Source organism: Schistocerca serialis, chromosome 4 (assembly GCF_023864345.2).
Source record: "Schistocerca serialis cubense isolate TAMUIC-IGC-003099 chromosome 4, iqSchSeri2.2, whole genome shotgun sequence".
NCBI classification, from domain to species: domain Eukaryota; kingdom Metazoa; phylum Arthropoda; class Insecta; order Orthoptera; family Acrididae; genus Schistocerca; species Schistocerca serialis.
Window position 1 is genome coordinate 823499806 of NC_064641.1, and position 21625 is coordinate 823521430.

The following is a 21625-nucleotide window of genomic DNA, read 5'->3' on the forward strand; positions in this document are numbered from 1 at the left end:
TTCACTGTCATTAAACTTTGGAAAGACCCATTATATGCAGTTCAGAACATTTAAGAGACTTCCTTCCAGCATGTGTACAATATATGAAGACATGCAGATCGAAGAGGTTGGCTGTGTTAAATTCCTGAGATTACAACTCGATAATAAATTCAGTTGGAAAGGGCATACCACAGAATTGCTTAAACGCCTAAACAAGTCTGTATTCGCAATGTGAATGATGTCTGTTGTAGGAAATAAAAATATAAAAAACTAGCATACATTGCTTACTTTCATTCTATTATGTCACATGGGATCACATTCTGGGGCAACTCATCACACCGAGAAAAGTTTTTAGCGAGCAAAAGCTTGTTATAAGAATCATTTTTGGTGTAAATTCAAGAACATCATGTAGAAACCTGTTCAAGAAACTTGTTCTTCTAACCATTGCCTCTCAGTATATTTATTCCTTAGTGAAATTTGTTGCAAGTAATATATCTCTGTTTCCAACCAATAGCTCAATACATCGTATCAATACTAGGAATAAGAACAATCTACACAAAGACCTAAAATCACGTACCTTGGTCCAAAAAGGGGTCCTATATTCAAGAACACACATTTTAAACGAATTGCCAGCCACCATTACAAACTTTGTTTCAGATAAAGCACAGTTTAAACAGAGTTTGAAAGACCTTTTGATAGGCAACTGTGGTGTCACCGCCAGACACCACATTTGCTAGGTGGTAGCCTTTAAATCGGCCGCGGTCCGCTAATATACATCGGACCCGCGTGTCGCCTCTGTCAGTGATTGCAGACCGAGCGCCGCCACACGGCAGGTCTACAGAGACTTCCTAGCACTCGTCCCAGTTGTACAGCTGACTTTGCTAGCGATGGTTCACTGACAAATTGCGCTCTCATTTGCCGAGACGATAGTTAGCATAGCCTTCAGCTACATCATTTGCTACGACCTAGCAAGGCGCCATAATCCTTGGCTATTGATCTTATGATGCATGTACTGTCAGACCGATGTTCACCAATTATGGATTAAAGTTCAGTATTCCAGAAGCTACGTACTTTTCTTGATAGTATAATTACATTACCTGTTCCAGACCTCACGCCAGCCTGAGTGAGCTTAAACGCGTGCATTTCGGCCTCCTGTAGTAACACGGTGTTGGCTCGTCAACCAACACTACAGCAACTCCTTCTTCACTATAGACGAACATCTTAACAGGGACTGTTAGAACAGCTTAAGTAAAAATGTCTGTTAGATTTCAGTTTTGACAGCACTTGGTCACAACAGCAAGATTAGGTATTTTGTATATGATAAATTTATTAAAATTGCATTACAATGTTTCATTCTGTCGGCATATTAACTCTGTAAATATTAGCAGTTCCAGTTTACTGTAATGTAATCACCTATTTTGACACTCTCCTGACAGATTACCAGGGTAGTAAGTATTATATACGCAAATGTTTTATGTTTTTGATATTTGACGTGTGTCCACACCCACGAGAATCATCTCAATGTTTGATCTATGGAACGAAAAATCAATCTAATCTAATCCCTTGAATCCCGCAATCACGCTTCCACTATGTTTTTACACAAATAAAAGGGCTTTGTCGAGCACTCAGATCGGCCAACAGCCCGCCCGTATATCACAGTTGTTATTTTTTGCCAGCCCTCTCGATTAAACTTCTTTATTTGTTATATTACCTGTAGCACATCTTTTCCTCATATAACGCCGCATGTCTCCTTCGTCCGTGTTTCAGATAGGTGCAGTTGTCTTTAGTTTCTCTGCAAGGATTTTTAGCGCATGATTTCCGGCAGCCTTGTTGCAATGCTATTTGTCAGAAGTATAATGACTTGTGGTTTAATAGTAGTAGCGGCCACGGTGTTGCACATACGCGTGACTTTCTCGCGGTGATTCCCAAAGCACAACTGACGAGCGTTATCTTATGAGAGCGATGTAAACGGTCTGACACGGGCGGGCGTCGCTTGTCGCGGCCATCAGACAAGGACCCAACAAGAGATCCTACGATATTGCCGTGCCTGTGTTATTCTGAATTATGATGCGAACAGGCACTGCGACGACTACAGCCGTTACGAAATATATTCGCAACTGTGAATATAAACAATCATTAGTTGTAGAAAGGAACAACGACAATGAAAAATTGTGCAGGGCCGGGACTCGAACCCAGATTTCCCGCTTAGTGCGGGCGGTCGCCTGATCATTTGGCTATCCGTGGACGACTCACGCCCAGACCCAACCTTCCATGTCTCGTCAACCATGCGTCTACAGCCTGTACTCCTACATCCATTACTTATATTTCCGGGATTATACATACGTTTAAGTGCAGTACAATGATAATCCCTTATTTTCTCGTTCTTTTTTTTTAAATAAAAAATACACTTACATCTGAATTGTGACGTCTTTCTCGAACATGGCAAATGCCTTTGCTTCTATTTGTTTGAAGCCTTACACCCAACTGTCGTCACGTGACCAGCGAGCCAAATATATTTTGACAAAAAACTTAATTTGTAGGAGCCTAGGAGGCCGTGCTTCTGCCATAGCGTAGAAATATTCTGTGGATGTGGATGGGGTCTTCGCATCTGCATGTTCACTCCAAAGTTATCTATGCGCTTGGGATCAACTTGTTAATAGCAGTCATTTGATTATGAAAATGGAACGCAAAAATGTAGTGCTACATACAACAAGATAGTTTAATTGCGTTTATAATTAACTCGTTTTTTTCTTGTTAACAATTTTGGGTGGAATTGCGATAGTAAAAAACACGTTTTCTGAGCGAAACATTATCAGTTAATATGGATATGCATCCTAGCATCTCCTATGCTGTAGCGCATAATCACATGAGATAAAAGTGTTGTTGTTAGTCTGTGGGCATCAGGAGACGGCGGCATTGAAACTAAAATATAGTGATGACAAGCAACCGAGGTACAAGCAATATCCCACATATTATGCAGACAATGGAATATGGTGAAATGCTCGACAAAGCAAATTTAGCTACGGTCAGTATATTCATTCTCGAACGAAATACGCTATGAAACACTTGTTTTTTGCTTGGGACAAAGAGGCGGAGTGAGTGCTCCGCCTTTTTTCAGAACTTAATAGACATGAAAGCCCGGAAAAATGTTTCGTTATTCAGCGTTACTTATTTGAAAATCATGATTTTAAAAGTAGTGAAATTTTTTTTTTTTGCCTCAAGTGGCAACTGCCACAGGTATTGTGCGTTTTTGTAACTTCGCTTTATGTTTGACGAAGCAGTACAATAAAAGGATACATGTACTTTTGGAATGATCTAAAATTTTTTCACGTTATTGATAAGAACCATTGCATTGGATGTGCGACAGCACAAAAAAGAGGAAAGAAATTCAGAATGGAGTTTTTATTTGTTCATGAGCTGCGACTGCTGTGAAGGAGCAGATATACTGCCATGTAAAGCATTAAAATTTTGAATGTAACAACCATTCCTCTTACACGTCTTTATCCTCTAAACCTTGGGATTGTCGCTATCACCATATTATGCTGAATTTTAAATTTGGTTACTGTTTATTCTTTGCCTTGCTTCATGTCAACATTTCGTGGGATTTTGCCACTTAACAGGGCGTATGATACCAGTGGACCTCACACAGTTATTGTTTGGTTACACAACTTTTGATTTGTTGTAGACCTAAAATACAGTAATTACATTGTGGAAGTGTGATGGAAGAGTGAAATGGTGGAATGACATTTTCAGCATTTTAGTGGTACTTTTGTGTCCAAGGAACCATATGCAATATATGTTGTCATGTTACGGCCTCACTGATCACTGTGCTATTGTTCCTTCTGTATTTGTCAATGGGACATTTGGTCTGCTGTGACAACTTCGTACAATTTTTGTATAACTCAGTTAAGATAAATATTCTTATGTACTGTGGCTATCTGTAAAAAGTATGGTACACATTAACTTTTTGAACAGTTAAATGTCCATCTAAATTGTGCCATAGTTGTGTAATAATTTCTTTCCTTGTGATACTGTCATTTTGAAATATACTCACGAAGTTATTACAGTATTAATGCATACTCTATGCATGATGACCCAAGATTTCTAATGTTCTTTTGGCTTTTGTGATATCTGTTATTGTTATTGACATTTTTCCATTATTTTCTTCTGGTCATTGTGACTCTGCACTGTTACTCAATCACCATGTTTCATACATCCCATCACTGAAGTAAAACGTTCAGAAATGTGGGTATTTACCTTATCCAAATTCATTGTCAATTATCATTAAATGTTTATAAACCACTTGTGCTCTTGCAGACTAAATTTAACAAGGTTCAATTAACAGGGAAGGTGCTACTTTGAAATGGGGGAAAAATCTGTGCTTCATTCATTGTATTAACTTGCTGTGCATTTATGGTTTTTTTATGTATTTTGTACAATTGTACTGAATGAGTTAGGACAGTGGTAAGATGCTGTATTTGTACTTGGCATGATGGCAGTTCAGATCCCCATCCAGCCATCCATATTAGGTTTTCCATGATTTCTCTGATTTGCTTAAGGCAAAGGCATGTTCTTTCAAAAAACAGAGCCCACTTCCTTTCCCATGATTTCCCAGTATGAGTCTGTGCTTTTTCTCTGATAATCTTGTCACTGATGGGATAGTAAACCATTATCTTTCTTTCTTCCTTTTACATTTGTAGAATTGATAAAATATTATTTACATGTAGGTTGGAATCAGTGAATCATGAGTACACATTTTAAAGGGGTGTTTTTTTTTTTTTTTTTTAACAGAGCAATATGTGTGGGCCAGGTAGGTTGACACATAATTGAAGTTTTAATGCTGCTAGGAAATGAGGAAGAAGGGGCTCATTTCCCATCTTGTAGTGTTTATTTGAACTTTCTAGCGATATTTTGTTGTTTGAATGGCCATTTTACATGCGTAAATTTTTCCTTACACATTCATGAATAACAGTTATTTTTCATTTGTTATGTATCAGGACTCCCGTTTAACTAATGTTTGCTTTGGTTTGCGTTATGATAATAGAAAGTTGCAAATGCAAAATATATTAAAAAAGAGAACACAGACAACCAATATTGAAGAGGCAATGCTCAATTACAGATGCACAGAGAAGACTTTGAGATGATTATTCAAGTTTTTTAACTCCGCTGTTTATGAGAACAGTACTTTGAAAAAACAGAGTGTGCACTTCTCTTGTTTTTTTGACCTTTGGTTTCTGGCTGAGCTCAACAACTAAAGTGGTAGCATTGAGGAAAACAAGTGAAAAATTCTGAGTTTATCTGTGGGGTGTGTGTTGTACACTTTTTACAAAGGTCTGCGATCTTGGTTATGTCCCATTTTGGCACAGAGTTTTAATGTGTCAGAAATCTTCAAATGCTATCCTGTTAATGTATTATTGACATTTGATTGTAAGGTTGTGAAACTCTATTTGAAAAACTAAAATATTATGGCATTAACACCATCCCATATGTATGACTGTGTACTTACCTTCATAGCAATAAGCATACCGCCACATCAAGAAACTGTCCCACAGAAATTAAGCTACTCTCATATTGGGGAAACATAAAATATCGAGTTTCACTACAATAAGTACAGACTGGGTCTTTAAATACAGGTATGCCGCATTGAATTCATGAAGGGGCTTACATGTTCACAGCAAACAGTTTGCTTTCCATTATCTGGGAGTTCAAATGAATAACAGGTTACACTTGAGTTAACTGACAAATAAACTAATTAAGAACCTGACTTTAGCATGTTTTGCACTTCAATGTCTCTCACATTGTGTTTATCTGATTACATCTCTCTCACATTGTGTTTATGTGAATACAATGGTGTACGCTTAGTTTACTTATTTTCATTTGTCTGGTGTAATTTTCTTCTGGAACATTGTGCAAAATAATAACCACCATTTTGCAGAGGACTCTTCAGGGATCTTGGAATTCTTACTCTGCCAGTACAAGTACCCTTTAATGATAATCATCAACAGAATCCATTTTTATCTTCTGCTAGATAAGTCTCCTCCAGTCATACCTATTGATTAAGTTCTTGAGCCACATGCTTGTATGTTGCTCCTGCAAATTTTCAAATTTGATCGACCCATTTTACTTTGAATTGTTGTCTTGCCTTTCCTCTCCGTTGTTATCCTCCAAAACTATTTTCTTGGTCCTTACAAAATCTATTTGCCTGGCTACATATCCTGATCACTTGGCTTTCACTTTTGTTACTATTATGTCTAACACTCCTGTTGGTCCCACCGTACCTGGGGTACGTGTACCATGTCTGTGCCATTTGATCATCCGCACATGCTGCCTCCTTCCTCCCCCCTGCCCCCTCCCCTCTGAATTGTGCCAAATGATAAGCATGTCAGGGAGCTCATTTGTTGTGACTGGATACAGGTTTTGTGATCCCAGGTTGCCTGAGCTGGAGACAGTGCTTTGTAACTGTAACCTCAATGCATGCTTCAGTGACCACTGTGTTGTGCGGCAGTGGAACATTGTGTGTCGCAGGGAATTGGCATAATTGTCTGTGCATTACAATCATACAAACCTCTATAAAGAGTCCTCGCTGTTAAATTGTGCTGTGTGCCAATGAGATGCATGGCTGTTGTGGCAGAACAGTTGTTAGAGGGTGACCTCTGGGAAATATGTCACACCTCAATTGTAAAAGGCTTACTTAGCCAAGCAGAGCTATGTATGGATGGGCAAATGATTCCCTAGTGTCTTGTGGGACCACAATGGCTCACAATAACAACAATCATCAAACACCCAGTAGAAGGGGTGGGCCACTATAGAGTTTTTGTACCCACTCCACAAACGGACCTTGGGTGAACAGTCTACTTGACACATCTGCTACAAATGAATTGCAGCAACTGAACAATGCTAATGCATCATAATGTGTTCATTGTTATTAGGAGGGAAGAGGACACATTTGAAAGAATATCCCCAGTCTCTGCACAAAAGGGTGCAGAGGCAATTGCTGTAGATCCTAAGTCTACTAAAAGGTATTGGTTGCCACCTGTTAACAGAGACAATGATGTCCAGTCAAGTACCTAAGTTACTGTAAAGCTCAAAACTTGGGTAACATGTTATAGTTGTTGAAATGCTCACAATTATAGCACAAGCATTGAGTCACTTAGTGACCTTATGTATCTGAATCCCAATGAACTTTAGGTGGAATTGCAAAACTAAGGTATAATCGAGGTGAGAAATGTTTTAAAACAGATAGGTTGTGAATTGGAAAAAAAACACCTGTCTTGATATTCAGCTTTAATATGCCCATGTTATCTGAGAACATAAAGGCTGTCTTTGAGTCCATCCATATGTCCCCAATCTGATGAGCTGCTTTCAGTGCCAGAGATTTGGCCAAACTATCCATTGTGCAAAGGGAAGCCAGCCTGTGAAAGATGTGGCTCACTCATGGTCCAGGCTAACCATGCACCCAATCCACTCATGTGTTAACTGCTCAGCCGGACGTCCAGTCTTATCAAAGAAATGTACTCTCTATGTAAAGTAACAGAAAACTGAGGAGTTTACAGTCATCAAGAGGTTACTGTACATGGAGGCAAAAAAAATTTTCAAAGCTATGCAACCTCCAGTATTAACAATCACATTTCCTGCCTTTGTAAAGCAACCAGTTGCCAAATCTGATGCCTCAATGCGGACACCTAATGCATGTACTAGTACATCTATCTGTGTTTGTAGTTGTACCTGTCAAGGCACTGCTGCTGTTATTCGGTTCACTGACACACCAGTGTTGAACACAAAGGAGAAGAAGATGACTTCTGCTTCAAAAATGAAGTCTGGTCCCAAGATATCTTCATCTACTTATTTACCTCTTTCACCATAGAAAAGGAAATCATTGAGCGGAAAGACCAGACCTAACGAGCACAATCTCAAACCCTCTAACATATGCTGGGTAAGAACATTCAATGGACCTGGAAATATTTTCAGATGCTCCATAAAGTCCATCTACCCCTCCTCCTGACATTTTGAACTCCCCTCCAAGGCTAAAGTAATTAGCGAAGGTTAACCCGATGGTTAAAGTGGATCTCATCTTTCACTGGAATGGGAATGGTTGTATGACACATCTAGATGCATTGAAACTGATAATACAAGAAAAGTCTGTGTGTCTATTCCTTCAGGAGATATACTTAAAGACCAAGAATAATCATGTTGCCAGGATTTATCCTACACAGTATGGATGATCTATGCGGTGAGTAAGTAAAAGATGGTGTAGCTGTGTTCATCAGTGAAACATGCCACTACTTGCCCATCACCTTCACCAATGAGTTACAAATGGCGCAGCAGCAGTGTATGTGTCATCTCATCGTATGCTTCATGCACATCCCACTGCAGGACGTGCTTGACGACACAGCACTTACTGATCACATGAAACAACACTCCTGCCCAATTCAGTTACTGACTGACATCAGTATTCACCATGTGCTCTGGGGCTCTGCTACTGCGTGCCACAAAGATCAGGTAACTGAGAGGATGCGAGTATCAGAGGACATCTCCATACTGCATGTCCAGTGGGTCATCCTCCACTATAGATCTCTCCCCATGTTCCCCTGCCTTTGTAGATACCATTATGAGGAAAGTGCTAAAGTGTCCACTTTCCCATCTGGCTTCACCTAGTTGTGACTAAAATGTCAGAACAGCTGCCACTGAGTGGATGTTCAGCAGAGAGCACTTGCCTCTGTACAGCTGACTGGCCATATTCCAACACTACAACAGCACCCAGAAATGTGTGGAGCATATAATGAATGTGATGCACCATGCTGCTGGTTCCTCCATTCCTTTGTCTTCTAGTCAAACTAGCAGAAAAGCCATCCTGTAGTGGAATGAGGAATGCCAGTTATCAATTAGGCACAGGCTTGCTGAGTCACATCAGTTTCAAAATAGACCCAGTGGAGACAATATCTCAGCCTTTCAGCAAGTGAGGGCTAAAGCTAGACGTCTCATCAAGGAGTGAAAATGGAATGTGTGGAGAGAATTTTTAACATACCTTAACCATTCAACATGAGCAACTCAGAAGAAACCGGGGATTAAAAGTCGAGCCACAGTGTGTGCCATTTTGAAAAATGCTGCCCTTGAGACATCATTTAGGGAAATAGTGTAGACAAACACTTTTGTGACTTGACCTCCACATGTTCCATAAATAATGTATTCCACCAACGTAGGGAATACATGGAGAAACAGATTAGATTAGCTTAGATTCAGTTTTTGTTCCAGAGACCCAAAAATGAGATAATTATCATGGGTGTGGAACATGTCAGAAAGTATAACATAAAAAAAACATAGCTCATTTCGTTATAATACTTCCCTGATCATTTGTCATGAGACTGTCAAGATACGTAAATTCATTACAGTAAACTGGAACTGCTAATGTTTACAAAATTGATAAATACACTGTCAGAATGAAACATAGTTATGCATTTTAATAAATTTATCGTACACAAAATGCCTGTCTTGACTGTTGTGACAAAGTGCTGTCAAATGTGAACTCTAACAGACATTTTTATTTAAAGTGGTCAGTCAGTCCCTGCGAAGATATCCATCTGTAGAGTAGGAGTTACCTATCAAAAAGTCCTTCAAACTTTGTTTAAACTGTGGTTTATCTGAAACCAAGTTTTTAACGGTTGCTGGCAATTTATTGAAAATGTGTGTCCCTGAATACTGGGCCTGTTTTTGGACCAAGGAAGGTGTTTTTAGGTCTTTATGTAGAATGTGCTTATTCCTAGTATTGATATTGTGTGTATTGTGCTATTGGTTGGAAATACACACACATTATTTGTAACAGATTTCATGAAGGAATAAATATACTGAGGAGCAGTGGTTGGAATACCCGGTTCCTTGAACAGGTTTCTACATGATGTTCTTGAATTTACACCACAAATGAGTCTTATTACACACATCTGTACTGTAAAAACTTTAGTTGGTTTGATGAGTTATCCCAGAATAAGATCCCATATAACATAATAAAATGAAAGTGAGATAAGCATGCAAGTATTTTTTATATTTAGATCTCCTACAACTGACGTCATTCACATTGCGAATACAGACTTGTTTAGGTTTTCAGCAATTCTGTGGTATGCTGTTCCCAACTAAATTTATTATTTTTGGGTTGTATACCCAGAAATTTAACACTGTCAGCATCTTCTATCTGCAGGTCTCCATATATTAGATGCAAGGAAATCTCTTACTTGTTCTGAAATGCGAATAGTGGATCTTTTCAGAGTTTAACAACAGTGAAATAGCTTTGAACTATTTATTAATGTCAGTGAAAATTTTATTATCAGCCATTTCTAAATCTGTTCTTGACTTGCTATTTATTGCAATGTTTGTGTAATCTGCAAACAAAACAAACTTAGAATCTGACAATGTAACAGACAGAGGCATTAATGTACACAAGAAAGTGCAGTGGATCCAAGAGAGAATCTTGGGGAACTCTTCATGTAGTTAATTCCCAATCAGATGAAGACTGATTGCTTACTCCACATGTGTTTCACAGTGACACACCTTGTTTCCTGTTAGTTACGTAAGACAGCCATTTTGCTGCACAATTTTCAAATGAGGAAGTAACTTTATTAACAAATGCTTTATATTTTTTATTTGAGTAAGAATTATTGTAAATATCTATACAGTTCATGTCTTTGAGCAATCTCCCAAAATTCTCAGTTTTTGACTGATTTATTAGTCTCCTTTATCTAGATTTAATATATATTATATCCTGACACATTTCAACATTTAACATAAGCTGCTGCATGTCATGATCAGATAGCCCATTTACTATTGGTTTTGTGATATTACTTTTTTCCCCAGATTTGTCTATAAAGATATTACCAACAGCAGTCTCAGAGCATTTACATACCATAGTTGTAAAGGTCACAGTAGGAATTAAACTGAATCACAGTGTTACTGATTGCAGTAATTATTCACTGACAGAGCTAATCAATACAGCCACATTAAAATCACCAGCAACCATTATTTCATTGTTTTTTTACTGTGAGATGGGGCAACAGAAGTTCTTATGAAGAAGTTGAATTTTCCTGAAGGTGCTCTGTGTATACTTGCTATTATAAAGGACTTATTATGTACTACTACTACTACTACTACTACTACTACTACCACCACCACCACCACCACCACCACCACCACCACTACCTCTGCCTCTACTGTTACAAAAGCTATTAAGTGCTGCTCTGAGCAAAATTTATTAATATCAATATTCTTGAAATTAAAACAGTTTCTGACAAATGTGGCAACTCCTCATTTGCCCATATTTTCTCTACAGAAGTAAGAGGCTAACTTCAATTCTGTAACATTTAACATATCTATACCAGTGATCACGCAGACTAGACTTTTTGTCTAACAACTCAGAGCCACATAACTGCCCTTTCTCCAGATGTGAACTACTGTTTGTGCTAAGTGTTGCATGCAATGCTGCTCCAGGACTCGATTCTATGGCATGCTACGGCACCTAAGAATGGAGACAAAAGAATTCCTAAGTCCCTCTATGCCACTTGCCTATTCAACAGAAAATGAGCTGAAGGCTACTATGTGGGTCCATGGTGGGAGGCAATTCTGACACCACTCCTCAAGCCAGGGAAGGACAGTTCTCCATATAGCTACAGGAGAGTTGCACTTACTAGCTGTATGGGAAACACCCTTGACAGATGATAAATCAATGACTGGTGTGGGTTCTCGAAACCGAGGAATTGTTCAGTCATTTCCATTATGGATTTTGAAAATACAAGTTCATGCTTGACAGTCTCCACCAATAAGAGAATGCAATACAAGTGTCATTCCCACACAAACAGCAGTTTATTGGCATCTTCTTTAATCTGGAGAAAGAATATGATACCTTCTGGAGACACAATATTGTCCATCAACTGTGTGAATTGGTATTTCCTTTGCATATCCCCAGGTTGCTGTGGTTTTTGCTTGCTGAACAACATATCCGATTTCGAGTAAGTGCTACATACTCTGACCAGTTCCCTCAACAGAATGGTTTTTGTCACCTTTTTTATTACACCAATCAGTAGTAACTCTTCCACAATAAGGGGCCAAGTCAAATATTCCTTATTTGTGGATGGCTTTGCAGTATTCTGCTCTTCTTCCAATCACACGAGTACTTCTAACGGTTTCGGTGACAGGAGAAGCAGTGCAAAACAGGACTGCGAACTTTACACTTCTCTTACTATAGTTGACTTACTTGAAACGTTTAGACAATCCTCTTCTCTGGATATGTGACTGCGTTGATCTCCACAACTTCTTCGCTGAAGAAATAATACTGGTTAGAGGAACTAAAAAAGACACTCTCTCTCTTGAAATAATTTGGTTACTTTGGGTTCAGTTCTGGTATATTTTCATTCCCATGAGTTTCATATAAGCATACAAACTCTAGCAAGTCAACTACACTGATAACCATCAGATACTATTAACTATAATTACAATGTTGTGGGTTTAATAACCACCAGAAATTCTAAAACAGGTCTTGCTTCTAGCAAGTCTAACACCAAGATTAAGTAAGAGTCTCTAGACACATCATGTTTCAATTGTCTGTGACAATTACAATTATTCAACCACCAAGGAATAATATGTAGTTTCTCCTTGCACCCTCCATACAGGTTCTATGGCGTGAGCGGCAAACACTTTTCGGCGTCGCTCGTCTGACACAGCTCCTGTCTTCCCATGATAAATGTCCATCCTGCACACACAGACATGTGTTGCGCAGTTAATAGGCTCTCACTTTCTCACACACTTATCATTAAAACATTGTGTGTTCGAGGTGGCAGAAGGTTGAGTGGTTTCACAATTTAAATGGAGATTCTCGAATCACTACATATCCCCCTCTTTAAACCTAACATGTGATATTTTATACATATTTACCATGTACATTAATATCACCTAGGATAACACTTCATTTTTCAACAATATATCTTTTTCTGTTAATAATCGTAAATACTCTTGTTTTTATTGCTTGGTCATTCCTTTTTTCCATTCTACTACAATTATAAAATGTGTACCTTTCAATCTATGTTAGTTAGCTCTTTCAATATCTAAAAATCAAGATGACCAAAATTTCTGCTTACTGTTCTTTTTCCAGTCGTAAATTCCAGGTGTCAAGGACCCTTGAATATTTCATCCTTTATTCTAATTCTCTTTACTACCTCTTTAGTATGTAATGGCGTCATTACTTTTGGTAATCTGTTGTCTGGAGGAACTGTGCGCAAAATAAGTGTTCCCATTGACATTCAGAAAACATAATAATGATAGTGAAATATAGAGTTCAAACTTACCGGAATAATTCCTATAAAATGTGTGACTTTTGTCACGATACTGTCCTTTTCCCCTCGGATCAGCATCTATACCTTACATGTGGGTTGACCCTATGAGTGCCCTTCCTCCTTCCGTTTCGGTAGGTACACCCCTTTAAATTCCTATTCACCTATGGTACAGGTCAATCCCCTTCTTGGCACCCCTGTCCGCACAGTATCAGTCAGCCTTTCTTAGGTCTTCCTATATGCCCTTTACATCCAATAAATGCTGGATGCGCCCTCCTTATCCTTTATGAGTAGGTCTCTAGGTTCATTACCTGAGTATACATCTTTATGTACACTACAATTCAATACTCTCTGCTAAAATTACAAAATCTATTTCACACTTAACATTCACTTCCTAATACTTCACTTATCCCCTAGAGTCCTCCACTACTCTTCCACTTCTAAGCTTCCAGTAGACACCACATTTATATACACTATTTAATATATCATACATTTACTTATGGTATACTTGTCCCACTATCCTACAAATCATCAGAACAAATGTTCGACTGACATTCCTGAATAATTATCACAATTAGTTCCTCCCTGGCATATGCTCATTAATTCCTCCTTGCCTTATGCTCTTCTTAATTACTCACACTTCCTTCTTATGATCATTGTTATATATATGTATAAGAACAATGATGCTTCTATAGTTTCTTTCACGTACCCAGGCAATGTAGAGCTGTCATAGTGAATGACAATGTGTGCATATTTCCCTAAAGTGTCCCTATATAACCATGTGTGCCATGTAGAACCGTCACAGTAAACGACAGTGTGTGCATCCTTTCCTGATGTACACATTCCTTTTCCACTACAACCCTTGACGGTTCTCCCCTTTTGATGTGTAAGATCATTGTTTGCATAATTGTATTTTATGTGTGCATGCGTAAGTGTGTTTGTGTAGCCTGATTCTTCGGCCTGCTTATATAAAATAGGTTTAAGGTTATTGTAAACCATGGAAAATGAGAAGGACTTCTGCGATAGAAGTATATGAATATGTAAAAAGGGAAAGATAGACAGGTATTCAAATGAGAAGTAAGAAAGGGAAAAGTAGAAATCGTTGCTAAGACCGAAGAAGAGAAAGAAGATAGCCCCAAAGACAGGAGACCCTTCCCACCCCCTCTTCCCCAGGATCCTTACTTTGCCGGTACTTGAGTGAGAAGCCAGAGGAGGTACGGTGTTAAATGTCTCCTACAGAACCGACATTCTCAGCTTTGCCTTTGAAGTCCCCAAAGAAAATCTTAGCAACACCTATGGAATGGCAAATGGTGAACAATCAGTTACACCTGTTGGCGAGAGTCATTCGAAAGGTGTGGTGTGTGTTCTGTGTTAGCCATGATTTATTTATTAGTGTAAATAAATCATGCTTTAATCTATAATACCCATTGCTTCCAAAACCAATACAAACCCTCCCATCTACATCACATTTAATAAAAGGTGCAAAATATTCTATACTAAATAGAAATTTGTACACTATGATAAAATAGTTGTTTAGACATTAAGCTTATACTATATTTTTATACACACATAAAAGATTATGTTCAGTTCATGCCATCTTGATATCATTCTGTTTGAATAGTATCATCATATTATGTTTTCCACTAATACTGTATACTATTTGTTGCATGTCATGTTTAGAGATCACTGTTTATCTGTGATTCTCTTAAGTTTATAATCTTTTAGTCATATTTAGTTTCCTAGGTACTAACATTATAGGATAGTTTAAGAATTCAAGAATAGATTACAGAATAGTTTAAGACTTGAAGGGAATTTGGTGCAGAAAAATAGTATAGAAGAAACACCGAAAACAACTCGGAATCCGATGGTCGTCACTCCGTCCATAAACACAGAATGTTAACGTCCCTGGGGAACAGATGTGACTCTGCCCAGATCCCATAAATCTGACATTAACCTCACTTGAGAAAGTGCAAACCAGCACATCTCGTTAAATTTTGTGTGAAAGTCTCCCCACAACAAAACAATTACCACTTTACTCGGTAACACATTAGGTCAAGTTATTCTATTTTCTACTGTATCCTGGATAGATATGAATTCTTCCGACAAGCCATCTATAACATTGCTATTATCCTTAAGTTTGAAGAAAGCAACCGTCAAAATGTTTCCGGAGGTTATACTCTCGGTAACTTCTCCATCTTTAATTAGCTCAAATGGTTCCACCAAGCTACTTACATTTATAATGTCAAAGTTGGCCATTTTTCCTTTAAAACTTCATCCTATATTATCTACTCGTGAACTAACAACATGTGTAGTAACACCTGAGATTTTCGATTGAATATTGAATAATCGACCTTACTTTCTTACGTCAATCTGTACTCTCTTTCAAAGTATTCATTTCCTGTCTTACGGAATTAAATTTAACTTTACATACATTTTCACAAGATTTTAATTTTTCATTAAGCTTGAGGTCTTTATTATTACATTTGTCTTCAATGTCAAATTCTAACTTTTTAGCTAAGTCCTGAAATTGGTTAGTGAACAGTCAGTTTACATGGATAGTCAGGGAATTACTTAATTCATTCTTTAAATGTAATTGCAAACTCTCCACTTTATCATTTAAGGCATTGAACTTAGCATTTAAAACCTCACCCTGTGCTTCTAGTTTTTCACTTGAAGTAGCACTTAGTTCCTTCCTTATAGCAGCTGAATCCACCTTCTGTTCATCTAATTTAGCATTCAATTGAGTATTCACTGAGTCTAACTTGAGACATAAAGTATTAATTTGGGCATTTGACTCTGTTCTTTGGTTATCTAATTTAAGACTTAGTTCTTTAATTAAATTTGCTACCTCAGTCCAGTCCGGCATTTCTTTTCTCAATGTCATGGCCATGGCTAGTTCTGATGTTTCGACAGTTTTTTGAGTATTATCCATATTTTTCTTACTTTTAGACCGAGTTATGATAAAAAAAAAATCACCTTGGAGTATAGTATAGTAACTTCACACTCAAAGAATTATCCTTCGCTCACCCGGCGTAGAGTTTTAGGCTGCGTCGATGAGCAGGTGTGGAATCAGTGCTGGTGAACAGCATGGGCGCCAGCAGCATCAAAAGTTGGTTTCAGCATCGGTGTCGGTGAACGGATTTGTAGTCAGCACCACTGAGCAGCAATTGGCGTCATTAGTGTCGGTTGCTAGTTACTGGGTCCACTCCCCTGCGATGTGTGTGCTGGCTGTTTACTCTCCACACTGGATCTTAGTCGTTGAATAGATCTCATCATAACACTTCTTAATCTAAACTGTTGAGATTTTCGTTGCGTCTTTTCTTGTATGGTATTTACTAATTTTCACCGCTTTTTACTGTTTATGCAGAATCCAACAATGCGAAAAAATTTCCCTGTCTTGTTTCTATTGGTTACTATGGCAACTCACAATATCTTCTTATCTTGATTTCGTTTCAAAATTCCTCTTTCTTCAAGTCCTGGTCCTGTCACGGTCGCCACGTTCTAACAGTTTTGGCAACAAGAGAAGCGGTGCAAAACTGGATTGCAAACTTCGCACTTCTGTTACTACAGTTGACTTACTTGAAACATTTAGCTGATCCTCTTCTCTGGTTATGCAGCTGTGTCAATCTCCACAACTTGTTCTGTGAAGAAATAATGCTGGTTAGAGGAACTAAAAAAGACAATCTCTCTCTCTCCCTCTTGAAATAATTTGGTACTCGCGTAATACTTTGATTCAGTTCTGGTATATTTTCATTCCCATGAGTTTCTTGTAAGCGTACAAACTCTTGCAAGTCAATTAAGCCATTAACCATCAGATACTATTAAGTATAATTGCAATGTGGTGGGTTTAATAACCATCAGAAATTCCAAAACAGGTCTTGCTTCTAGCAAGCCTAACACCAAGATTAAGTAAGAGTCTCTAGACACATACAAGTTCTATGGCGCGAACAGCAAGCACTAGTCAGCGTCGCTCGTCTGATGCAGCTCCTGTCTTCTCACGATAAACGTCCATCCTGCACACACAGGCATGTGTTGCACAATATATAGGCTCTCTCTCTCTCACACTTACCTTTAAAACATTGCATGTTTGAGGCGGCAGAAGGTTGAGTGGTTCCAGAGTTTACATGGAGATTCTCGAATTACTACATACTGCACATCAATTACAGCTCACCTCAAAGAGCTGGAAGTTTGGCTGATACAGTTGGTTTTGTATTCTCTACCAAAAAACTGTTTGTGTTCATTTTATTCATACACTTCAATCCTTTACTTGTCCAGAACTCTGACTGAGGGGAACCATCTTAAATTTTAAGACCTCAATGAAGTTCATGGGCATCATCTTTGATCAGAGGTTAACATGGCTGCCATATTTTGTGACCTGAAATGTTGATATGCGAAAGCACTAAACATGTCAAAATGCATTAGTAGGAGAACAATGTATGACTTAGCTGCACCTTTCTATTGAAAGAGAATGGATGCTGTCCATCATGCAGACATTAGACTGGCTGCAGGAGCCAACCAAACTAGTCCCATTCCTTGCTTATTTACAAGCTGGTGAGCTGCCTCTTGCCATTCAGTGAGAACTCCTCACTGTACGACATGTATACAATGTAGGTTCCATCTCCAAACATTTTGTTGTTGGTACTGGGGCCGAAGAATCCATACAATGAAAGTTTATGCATTTCTGAGCAGTTCTTAAAATGGAATAGAGCAAATACCCTCCCTGGATGATTGACAGCCCCACTCTAAACTTGGACGTGATGTACTACAAAGCCACCACCACTCTGCCTGTAGTTTTAATAAGGATTTTCAGTGGCATTTTATCTAGAGTACATGATGGTTTTTACCGACAGATCAAAGCAAGGAAACACTGTTGGGTGTTCTGTTATCTTCCGACATTTTATCATTAAAATCTGCTTACCAAGCCACTTCTTGGTGTACTGCGCAGAGCTATGGGCGGTCAAGAATGAATGAGTAATCTAACAGAGGGACAAAAGCAGTCTGCCAATAAAACAGCAGCATTCACTTTAACATCGCCCTGCAGGATTTCGTGACACAAATGACAGAGAATGTTGGCTGAGTGGAAAAGACGTGGCTGGATGTGGCCAACAAGATCCAATCTGACCAACAAACTATTTGACCATGGTGCACTTTCTTTTGAACTTCAAGGAGGGACAAAGTGATGCTCACTGTTCTTCGTGTAGGACACTGCCAATGACGCGTACTTATGCCTTTTGACTTGAAGGTCCACTGGAATGCATCACACTCACTGTGCACTGTGTTTTAATATTGTGTTTTTTGTATGCTGGTTGGAGGAAACCCTATGGTTTACTGAGGCACTTACCCTCAATTTTAGACAATGATTAAACAATAGCAAGAAAATTGTTGACATTGTGAGAAGTGTCAGGACTCCTGCCCCATTTAATTAGATGCAGTCTTTGATGTCTCTTTGGGTGGCCGTTTTATCCTGTTAATTCAACAATCAATCGGCCATCTTAATGCCATCCACTATTTAATAAATACCGTTAAAGTATGGCAATGGTATGAATAGATATACTGGAGACTGTATGTGAAGTTTTTGTTCCTGTGGCTGCAAATATATGGCATTCGCTTTTGATTTCAACAAGTGTAATTACTCATACATTAGTATCTTGATGTTGAGAAAGGGCGCTGATGACCAGGCTATTTAGCACCCAACAGCCTTAAATTTATCCAGTCTTCCATCCTTTTGGTACCCTGATTTGTTAGCTGCATGACATGTAACAATGTTAACTGTATTCAAACACTAGTCATGTGCCATATAGGGAATTGTGGATTGAAAGACATCAATATTTGTAGGCATTTAACTAGTAGTAGGATTGCTTCAGCTGTTTAATGTAACTGAGAAAATACACTCCTGGAAATTGAAATAAGAACACCGTGAATTCATTGTCCCAGGAAGGGGAAACTTTATTGACACATTCCTGGGGTCAGATACATCACATGATCACACTGACAGAACCACAGGCACATAGACACAGGCAACAGAGCATGCACAATGTCGGCACTAGTACAGTGTATATCCACCTTTCGCAGCAATGCAGGCTGCTATTCTCCCATGGAGACGATCGTAGAGATGCTGGATGTAGTCCTGTGGAACGGCTTGCCATGCCATTTCCACCTGGCGCCTCAGTTGGACCAGCGTTCGTGCTGGACGTGCAGACCGCGTGAGACGACGCTTCATCCAGTCCCAAACATGCTCAATTGGGTCAGATCCGGAGATCTTGCTGGCCAGGGTAGTTGACTTACACCTTCTAGAGCACGTTGGGTGGCACGGGATACATGCGGACGTGCATTGTCCTGTTGGAAAAGCAAATTCCCTTGCCGGTCTAGGAATGGTAGAACGATGGGTTCGATGACGGTTTGGATGTGCCGTGCACTATTCAGTGTCCCCTCGACGATCACCAGTGGTGTACGGCCAGTGTAGGAGATCGCTCCCCACACCATGATGCCGGGTATTGGCCCTGTGTGCCTCGGTCGTATGCAGTCCTGATTGTGGCGCTCACCTGCACGGCGCCAAACACGCATACGACCATCATTGGCACCAAGGCAGAAGCGACTCTCATCGCTGAAGACGACACGTCTCCATTCGTCCCTCCATTCACGCCTGTCGCGACACCACTGGAGGCGGGCTGCACGATGTTGGGGCGTGAGCGGAAGACGGCCTAACGGTGTGCGGGACCGTAGCCCAGCTTCATGGAGACGGTTGCGAATGGTCCTCGCCGATACCCCAGGAGCAACAGTGTCCCTAATTTGCTGGGAAGTGGCGGTGCGGTCCCCTACGGCACTGCGTAGGATCCTACGGTCTTGGCGTGCATCCGTGCGTCGCTGCGGTCCGGTCCCAGGTCGACGGGCACGTGCACCTTCCGTCGACCACTGGCGACAACATCGATGTACTGTAGAGACCTCACGCCCCACGTGTTGAGCAATTCGGCGGTACGTCCACCCGGCCTCCCGCATGCCCACTATACGCCCTCGCTCAAAGTCCATCAACTGCACATACGGTTCACGTCCACGCTGTCGCGGCATGCTACCAGTGTTAAAGATTGCGATGGAGCTCCGTATGCCACGGCAAACTGGCTGACACTGACGGCGGCGGTGCACAAATGCTGCGCAGCTAGCACCATTCGACGGCCAACACCGCGGTTCCTGGTGTGTCCGCTGTGCCGTGCGTGTGATCATTGCTTGTACAGCCCTCTCGCAGTGTCCGGAGCAAGTATGGTGGGTCTGACACACCGGTGTCAATGTGTTCTTTTTTCCATTTCCAGGAGTGTAGTTACTTTTCACAAAGTAGCAGATTTCCTGCTAATTATCATATGGTAATTCTAGCACGAGTAGACACAAATATTTTGTAGCGGTTAGTTGTTAATGCAGTTTATAATATCTTCTTCTCTTCATAAGTGCATACCTTGATTTGTTAAGAATAGTATAAGGCTCTCCTATATGGGCTACATAGCATTATGAAAGAATGGGGGAATAAGCGAGAGGTAAAAATAATTACTGTATTTTGAGGTGAATGACTTCTGATTCATGATGGAGGCAGCAGTCGCTGAAATACTCCTTAAAAATGGTTTAGTTGCATATACACTCAGGAGACAAAAGTCACCGGATACCTCTTAATATTGTGTCGTACTGCCTTTTGCCCGGCAGAGTGCAACATCGTGATATGGCATGGACTCAACAAGTCGTTGGAAGTCCACTGCAAAAATATTGAGCCTGCTGCCTCTGTAGCCATCCATAATTGCAAAAGTTTGCCAGTGCATGATTGTGTGCACAAACAGACCCCTCGATTATGTTCCCATAAATGTTTGATGGGATACATGTCAGGCAATCTGGGTGGCCAGATCGTTTGTTCGAACTGTCCAGAATGTTCTTCAAACCAATTACAATCAGTTGTGGCCCAGTGACGTGGCCCATTGTTTGGGAACATGAAGTCCACAAGCGGCTGCAAAGTGTCTCCAAGTAGCTGAATATAACCATTTTGAGTCAGTGATTGGTTCAGTTATAAACACAGCCCACACCCTTACGGAGCCACCACCAGCTTGCACAGTGCCTTGTTGACAACTTGGGTCCATGGTTTCATGAGATCTGCGCCACGCTCAAACCCTACCATCAACTCTTACAACTGAAATCAGGACTCTTCTGATCAGGCCGTGGTTTTCCAGTCATCTGGGTATCGGTCATCTGCTGCCATAGCTCATTAATATCAAATTTCGCTGCACTTTCCTAATGGATATGTTTGTCGTATGTCCCACTTTGATTTCTGTGTTTATTTCACTGAGTGTTGCTTGTCTGTTATCAAT

At 39.8% G+C, this 21625-nt stretch overlaps 1 protein-coding gene across 1 annotated transcript in view; it reads left to right on the plus strand.

The window, feature by feature from the left end:
• The first annotated feature begins 2635 nt into the window (after positions 1-2635).
• Positions 2636-21625, plus strand: part of LOC126473420 (putative aldehyde dehydrogenase DhaS) — a 224857-nt gene continuing 205867 nt past the window's right edge. The window contains exon 1 of the mRNA XM_050100447.1: positions 2636-3004. Coding sequence (XP_049956404.1) covers positions 2915-3004 — 90 coding nt within the window. The 5' untranslated portion in view covers positions 2636-2914. The remainder of the gene's footprint in view (positions 3005-21625) is intronic.